The sequence below is a fragment of the Bos grunniens genome, chromosome 5, assembly GCF_055505025.1.
Source record: "Bos grunniens cultivar Pamir isolate PY7600 chromosome 5, Bosgru_T2T1.0, whole genome shotgun sequence".
NCBI lineage: Eukaryota > Metazoa > Chordata > Mammalia > Artiodactyla > Bovidae > Bos > Bos grunniens.
Genome location: NC_141169.1, coordinates 58,631,841 through 58,640,465, shown reverse-complemented (window position 1 = coordinate 58,640,465; position 8,625 = coordinate 58,631,841). Strand labels below are relative to the sequence as shown.

The following is an 8,625-nucleotide window of genomic DNA, read 5'->3' as shown; positions in this document are numbered from 1 at the left end:
CTGGGTCCCACCTTTGATTAGGGATGTCCCAGTGCAGAAGATTTTCAGTGGGCTTCATCCTGTGTGATGTTGGTGCTGAGTCTATAAGGTATACAAATTTCACTTCCTGATCACTCAGTTAATCCCAAGAGGCTCCCCAAATGACCAATGGATATGGGGGAGGGGTGACCTCTTCAGGCACCACTGCATCTAACAAAGGATTGAGGACATGGAAATCATTTCCTCCTGTGGTGAGATTTGCCAGAAGACCCGGGTTTGGCTCTCTAAGTAGCATTTTCATTTGAATAATGAGGCCTCTGTGGCCATGCCAAGTTTGTGGGGTGGTGCCTCAAAGACCCAAGGCATAATGAACAACTGGATGCAGAGTCAAAGGCTCAGGATTTGTAAAAGCACTTATTCCAAGAAAGATCCACTATACAGCCAACAGTTGCCATCCTAAGGCTGTGAAATGTGCAGCCAGAGAAGGCAGTTTTTTGTAGCAGAAACCCATGAACAATGATTGATTCAGGGACTCCAAAAGGAACAAGATAAGGTAGCCAAAGCCTCTCCAGTGAAGAAGTTTGGGGGGTTGGGATGGTTGAATGACACTGATAGAAGTGCCTGTTTTATTGCAATTTAGAGCTTTTTGGTTTGGGGTGGCAAGCCATTCAGAGCAAGCCAACTTATATTCAGCCACTATGAAAAACAGTATAGAGTTTCCTCAAAAATTTAAAAATAAAAAATTATATGATCTATCAATTCCACTTCTGGGTATTTATTTGAAGAAAATGAAAACACTAACTTGAAAAGGTGCCTGTGCCCCCACATTCATTGAAGCATTATTTACAATAGCCAAGATATGGAAACAACCTAAGTATCCTCTAACAGATGAATGAATTAAGAAAATATATATAACTATTTAGCCATAAAAAAGAAGAAAATCTTGTCATTTGCAACAACATAGAGAGACCATAAGGCCATTATGCTAAGTGGAATATATCATACAGAGAAAAACAAATAATGCTTGATCTCACTTACATGTGTTCGCTGCAGCACTGTTTACAATAGCCAAGATACGAAAGCAAATTAATGCCCATCGACAGAAGAATGAATAAAGAAGATGTGGTGTATATAGATAGAAACAATGGAAATTTACTCAGCCATTAAAAAGAATGAAATTATGCCACTTGCAGTAATATGGATGGATCTAGAGATTATCATACTAATTTAAGTAAGACAAGCAGAGAAAGACAAATATCATATGATATTCCTTACGTATGGAATCTAAAAATAAAGTACAAATGAACATACTTTAAAAAACAGAAATAAAGTCATAGATATAGAAAACAAACTTACGGTTACCAGGTGGGATAAGGGGGAGAGTGATAAATTGGGAGACTGGGATTAATATGTACACACTACTACTATATATAATATAGATAACTAGGACTTACTATATAGCACAGGGAACTCTGTTTAATGTCATGTTTCAGCCTGGATGGAAGGGGAGTTTGGGGGAGAATGGATACATGTGTATATATGTGTATTTATACATATGCATATATGTACATATATATACATATATGTGTATGTGTTTGTGTGTGTGTATATATGTAGCTAAGTCCCTTTGCCTTGGTCTACCTGAAACTATCACATTAACTGGGTATACTCTAACACAAAACAAAACATTTAATAATACAATTATGTAAAGTTTAAAAATAAAATAAAATAAAATAAAATAAAAAAGTAAAATAGATGACCATTAAGGACTTACTGAATAGCCCAGAGAACCCTACTCAATACTCTGTAATGACCTATATGGGAAAAGAATCTAAATAAGAGCAGATATGTATTTGTATAACTGAGCCAATTTGCTGTACACCTGAAACTAATAGCACTGTAAATCAACTATTCTCTAATAAAAATTTTTGTAAATCAATAAATAAAATTAAACTCATAGATACAGAGAACCGACAGGTGATTGCCAAAGGTGGGGGATGGATCTGGGAGAAATGGGTAAAGAGAGCCAAAATCTACAAACTTCCAGTTATAAAATAAATTAGTTATGGAGATGTACTATATAGTTATTGGCACTGTATTGTATATTTGAAAGTTGCTAGGAGAGTCTATCTTAAAAAGTTTTTATCACAAGAAAAGAAATTCTATAACTATGTACATGACAGATATTAATTAGACTTATTGTGGTGATCATTTTGTAATATATATATAAATATCTACTCATCTTGTATGAATGCAATGTTGTATTCAATTATGCTAATTCTAAAATTAATTAATTTTTAAAGCAAAACAAAGTGAGTCTATTTGCAAGAAGCAGCATAATGGACTGAAATCAAATTCCTAAATGAGGAGCATGTTGCTTCTGAGAACCAACTAAGCATGTAAATACTGAGACTCCTTTAAAATAGCAAATGCTGATAAAACTGGAGAATTGGTTCCTTACTACATCAGGTATAAATCATTCCTGGGCTGAGGAGTATTGTTCAGAAATTTTAGTGCAGTAGCGGGGCCTTGAATTTTATACGATGCAGTGGACCAATACTGATCAGAAAGTTCTATGAAAAATTTTGTTTAGCCCATGTGAAAGCATTGTTTGAATTTCCTTGCAGAAGGATGTTATCAATATGATGTCACAGCTGTATTCCTGGAATAAGTTGGATGTGGTTAAGATCTTGCCTGCAGAGTTATGTGCAATAGGCAAGGTTGTTGGAATATCTCACAGGGAGGCAAGTGAAAACATACTATTCCTTCAGAAGGTGAAGACAAATAGTTTCTGAGAGCCTGTAGAACTCTAGAATGTATACATTAAATCAAATCTTCCATAGAAAAATATTTTCCAGGTGCTGATTGGATGGAGTATTAATTTCAGAAATAATAAGTATGCAGATCTTAATGGAGGATATCATGGCATTAAAGTTGTTGTTGTTGTTGTTTAGTTGCTAATTCGTATCCAACTCTTTTGAGACCCCATGGACATAGCCCTCCAGACTCCTCTGTCCATCGGATTTCCCAGACAAGAATACTGGACTGGTTTGCCATTTCTTTCTCCAGGGGATCTTCCCAACCCAAGGATCGAACCCATATCTCCTGCATTGGCAGATGGGTTCTTTACCACTGAGCCACCAGGGAAGCCCCAAGGTTATGATAATCCACTGTGAAGTGACACTCATTTATATCAAGTTTGAGCACTGGCCAACTAGTTTATTAAAGGGAAAAATAATGGGAATAATGACTCGGGCAGGCGCACCAATCCCCTGGGTTCTCACTCCATCATTCTCAACATCACAAACTTCATGATTGTGGCAGATTCTTTCATGACACCCTTATGGTCTCTCAGGAACTTCTCTCCTCAGCCACATGTTTACAACTTGTTCTCCAAGCTCTCAACTGAGGTTTATTTGCACCTTTTATACTTGGGTCCACAGGGCATCTTTAACTTCTTTAAGAAATTGATCCCCATGTGCCTGCTCTAAAAAGAGCAAATAAAGTCCATGTCACTCTAATGAACACAGAAACTGCAAAGAAGCCCACCCATATCCTGCCTTCTAAGGACTCTGCAATAATCTTTCTTAGAACAGAAACATTTTCAGCTTATTAAAGTCCTCTTTTTTAATTCTATTATTGCCAGGAGAAGGGGGTGATTATTTGCTCTTTCTTTTAGTATACATGTGAAGGACTCTATGTCTCAGAAACTGTGATTTGATTCTGATTCAGATTCAAAGAATGGAAGTAATACACTTCCTTCCCAGTTAAGCTCTAAAAACTTGGGTACTTCCATTGAAAGAATAATTGAATGTGGATGGGAAGCCAATTTTAAAAAATACTAAATTTTATACAACTCAGAGACTCACATGGCACATCTCACCTTTGATTTACCTCTTGGGGACAACAAGGTAAACAGCCCACTACAGTCAATCAGATCAATGAGGGTGAGAATACTGAATGTTTTAAAGTGAATGATACTATTATTCTATAAATATGGATCGATTAAATCCTCCAACTGTGAAAATCTGGATGAAAATGAAGCATTTGCCAAAGACCACAGGTTAGTACAGACAAGGAAGGCAGGGTTGTAGCAGGATATAGGTCAATACCTCCAAAAGCTATATGGAATAATGGAGAGGTTGACAAAAATGATTGTGAGGGTCTAATTTTCCTTACTCTTACACATGTGAATTAGAGTGGTATTTTACGTTGTTTCTGCTTCTTAATCAGAAAAACCTAAAGAGGCACACAGGATACCACCAGTAAAATTTGCTTCCTTGGGGATTACCAATTTATGTACAAGGACTCATTGTCAGAAACATGAGTGTTCCTCTTCCTGGGTTCTGTATGCCAAGAAAATTTGAAGCATGATAAATTGATCATCCTTGGTTTGCCACTGAGGACTCTTTGAGGCTTTGAGCAAAATCTACTCTGAGATGCTGTCTGTGGATCTCTCAAGACTTCTATTCTCAGAAATATAGTCCAAATCAGTGTATAGGAGACTTTGAAAATGGCAGAGAAATAAAAGTAAATGCTAATGAATATGATTTATTAATGCCTTAAACTTGCTCATGTAGTCAAAATAAAATGATAGAATATTGAACTAAAGGTCTTTAAGTCCTAAAGCACTGTTACAAATTCACCCTACAAAAGAATTGGTGTGTGCATGCTTAATCATGACCAACTCTTTGTGACCCCATGTACTGTAGCCCACCAGGCTCCTCTGTCCATGGAATTTTCTGGCAAAAATACTGGAGTGGGTTTCCATTTTCTACTCCAGGGGAATCTTCCCATACCAGGAGTCAAACCCGTATCTCTTGTGTATCTTGCAATGAGCAGGCAGATTCTTTACCAAATGTGCCACCTGGGAAGGGGGAAGGGTCTAGAAATATCAGTTATGCATCAAGATCCTCAGAATTATCTACTTGGGGAAATTTCTATTGGTTGCTGGAACAAGGGAAGTCAGAGATTTATATAGTAATGGAGATGAGGATCTATGGCAGGTATCCATCTAAACATTAAATAGTACAAGGAGGGGGAATATTACAGGGAAGGGGAAATAGTATAGGGAAAGCACCAGAGGGGAGAGGGAAGCACAGAAAATAGAATCAGACAGAGATATTTCTACCAAGTGCCCAGAAGTATGAGATTAACAGAGTCAGAGAAATATGACTTCAATATGGAGAACTTGTAAACATTTTGGAAGGAAAAGATGGGTACAAAAATTTATTCTTCTGAAAAAAATTAAGTAATTATTCTGTAATGATTCTCTTATGTGTGCAGGAATAGATCAACTTGAGGAATTACAAAGACTTTAGGAATAAGGTCATACATGAGCAACAGGGGGGCTCCCATGGAACAAGTCTAGTCCAATGGACACTGGTTTGGCCCAACTGGATGGAGAGTTATATATGATCTGATTCTGTTGATTACAATGAGCTTTATGTCCCCAGCCCCAAAAAACTTTAGTTTTCATCATTTTCACCTATTCCCTTTAGATCTACTGAAGGTCAACAATGAAAAACCGAACATTTACTGAGTTTATTTTGTTGGGCCTCACAAATCAACCTGAGGTCCAGGCACTGATATTCATCTTTCTGTTTCTCACCTACATGCTAAGTGTCCTAGGAAATCTGACTATCATCATTCTCACTCTAGTAGATTCTCACCTCCAAACCCCCATGTATTTCTTCCTCCGGAATTTCTCCTTCTTAGAAGTTTCCTTCACATCCATTTTTATTCCCAGATTTCTGACCAGCATGACAACAGGAAATAAAGCCATCAGCTTTGCTGGATGCTTGATTCAATATTTTTTTGCTATATTTCTTGGGGCAACAGAGTTTTACCTCCTGGCTTCTATGTCCTATGACCGCTATGTGGCCATCTGCAAACCCCTGCACTACCTGACCGTCATGAACAGCAGAGTCTGCATACAACTTGTGTTCTGCTCCTGGCTAGGGGGATTCCTGGCTATCTTTCCCCCAATCATCTTAATGAGCCAGGTGGATTTCTGTGCCTCCAATGTTCTGAATCACTATTACTGTGACTATGGGCCCCTCCTGGAGCTCGCCTGCTCAGACACAAGCCTCTTAGAACTGATGGTCATCTCCTTGGCAGTTGTGACTTTGGTGGTTACTCTGGTGCTGGTGACACTTTCTTATACATATATTATCAGGACCATTCTGAGGATTCCTTCTGCTCAGCAAAGGGCAAAGGCTTTTTCCACTTGTTCCTCCCACATGATTGTCATCTCACTCTCTTATGGCAGCTGCATGTTTATGTACATTAATCCTTCTGCAAAAGAAGAAGGTGCTTTCAACAAAGGAATAGCTGTGCTCATTACTTCAATTACTCCCTTGTTAAATCCCTTCATTTACACTCTAAGAAATCAGCAAGTGAAACAAGCCTTCAAGGACTCCATCAAAAAGATTGTAAAGCTTTAACAAAACAAAATACACTTCAAGGAAAGATATACTTCATTTAGTAAATAGGTATTGAGTGTCTACCATAATTCAAGTGCTGACCTGGCACTTAAGGATAAAAATATGAAAGGCATATGTCTTGATTTCAGGGAATCTATGGTGTAATGTGATAGAAATGTATATAAACTGTAAATTGTCAAGTTTGCAGTTTACTTATAAGTCATAAGCTTGCGTGCGTGCGTGTGTGCTAAGTTGCTTCAATCGTGTCTGACTCTTTGTGACACTATGGACTGTAGCTTGACAGGCTCCTCTTTCCGTGCCATTCTCCAGGCGAGAATACTGGAGTGGGTTGTCATGCCCTCCTCCACAGGGTCCTCCCCACTTAGGAATTGAACCAGCATCTCTTATGTCTCCTGCATTACCATATGGGTTCCTTACCACTAGCTCTACCTGGGAAGCACCAAGTCATAAGTTTACAAAAAATAAAAGAATATGGCAAGTGTTAATAGAGAAGGATGAATGAGAAAGTCTAAAAAGAACAACTGGAAAGAATTAGCTGTTTTCTGGAGTGAACTGGACATGGGTGAGCCAAGAGATGTTTTAAGAAAGGAAGTGATGCTATGAGCGTTGTTTCTAAAGAAATCTCGCGTTACTGTCCTTCATTATGGAGCTGTGGAGCCATGCTTCTATTAAAGTGAAAATATTTTTTATTCTCCTTCTCTTTTTCATTTATCTTACAACTGTAGCCATTGAAACTACCATCCTCCTGTAAATTAGGTCCACTTTTCTCCAAATGAGGCAAAAACTCTCAAGATTTTGTCAACTTACACATTCATTCTCTAGAAGTTGTGGTTAGAGTTCTAGAGGCAAGGCTTCCATCCTCTTACCTGTTGTTGCTGATCATAGCTGACATCTTTCTAAGTTAATGACTGAGTTACCCACTCTGTCTCTCTCTCTCTTTGGTAGTCTTTGAAAAAAATTTTTTCAATCACAATTTAATTTTCATCTTTTTGTTTACTTTTGTTAGGTTTATAAAGGACAAATTTTGTGATATGGCTTCATTCTTTCAACTTTTCCCCAAATTTTTGCTTTTTTTACATAACCAATGGTACCTGTTTCATAAAGTGAAAAAAATATAAAGTATCACACAGTTTTATATCTAGAATGTTCCAAATTATGAATCTTCACAACCAACTGGGAACAGACTACCCTACCAAGAATTCCACACATGGATTTTAGGTAACAAAAAACTGAATTTGAAGAGGTGATGGTAGGAACTCAATGTCAATGGAACTTAGGACATTTGGAAAGCTGATTATTTATACATAGTTTAGTAACACCCTAATCCATTGCAGAATGCTGATTGGGATGCAAATGGAGCATCATCTGATGTATTCACATGTTTTATATGTGGTAATAATATTGAGTGGAATGATGCTTCTTAATCACTTAAGGGAAAAACTGTACCAGCCTGACCATGAGAGAAAATTTCCAAAACCACAGAAGATAGTGAAGAGTGTATAATATTTTTAATAAATGACCTATTTTGTAAGCCGTGGTTATTTTGAATATCTGGGTTTGATGGCTAAGCTAGGGATTGTGTTAGTTGCTCAGTCGTGTCTGACTCTTTGCGACCCCACTGACTGTAGCCTGCCAGGTTTCTCTGTCCTTGAAGTTCTCCAGGCAAGAATACTGGAGTGGATTGCCATTCCCTTCTCCAGAGGAATTTCCCAACCCAGGGATTGAACCCTGGTCTCCTGCATCACAGGCAGATTCTTTACCCTTTGAGCTAGGTATTAATGATGCCTTTTAATTTATTCCAAATTTACTGAATTATTAATTAATAGAGAAATGTTCTCAAATGATCACACCTGAATCATTAACTTCCCCCATACCCACATTTCTACCAAAGCCCATGGTGAAATGGAAGACAATGCCATACAGTGGTTGAAAATACAGGCTTTAGTTCAAATCCTAGATTTTCAACCTTCTACCCAAGTCTACTTGGAACAGTTTTTCACCTACCTAAAGCTTATTTTTCTCAACTCTAAAATGTGGATAATATAGTGTCTATCTTATAGGGTAGTTTTGAGAATTAAATAAAATAATAGGCATAAAATTTGTAAGTCATTATTATGTTTAAGAAATGACATCCATTATAACAATATGGATGTCAATATAATCAATGTCTTTTTCAAGAAACTCAGGCTTAACTAGTAAG

At 37.5% G+C, this 8,625-nt stretch overlaps 1 protein-coding gene across 1 annotated transcript; it reads left to right on the top strand.

Annotated features, from left to right (window-relative positions):
• Positions 1–5,498: 5,498 nt before the first annotated feature.
• LOC147372098 (olfactory receptor 6C4) lies at positions 5,499–6,425 on the top strand. Its single transcript, XM_086403592.1, has one exon. It carries the CDS (start codon positions 5,499–5,501, stop codon positions 6,423–6,425), a length of 927 nt encoding a protein of 308 aa, XP_086259718.1.
• Positions 6,426–8,625: the final 2,200 nt, after the last annotated feature.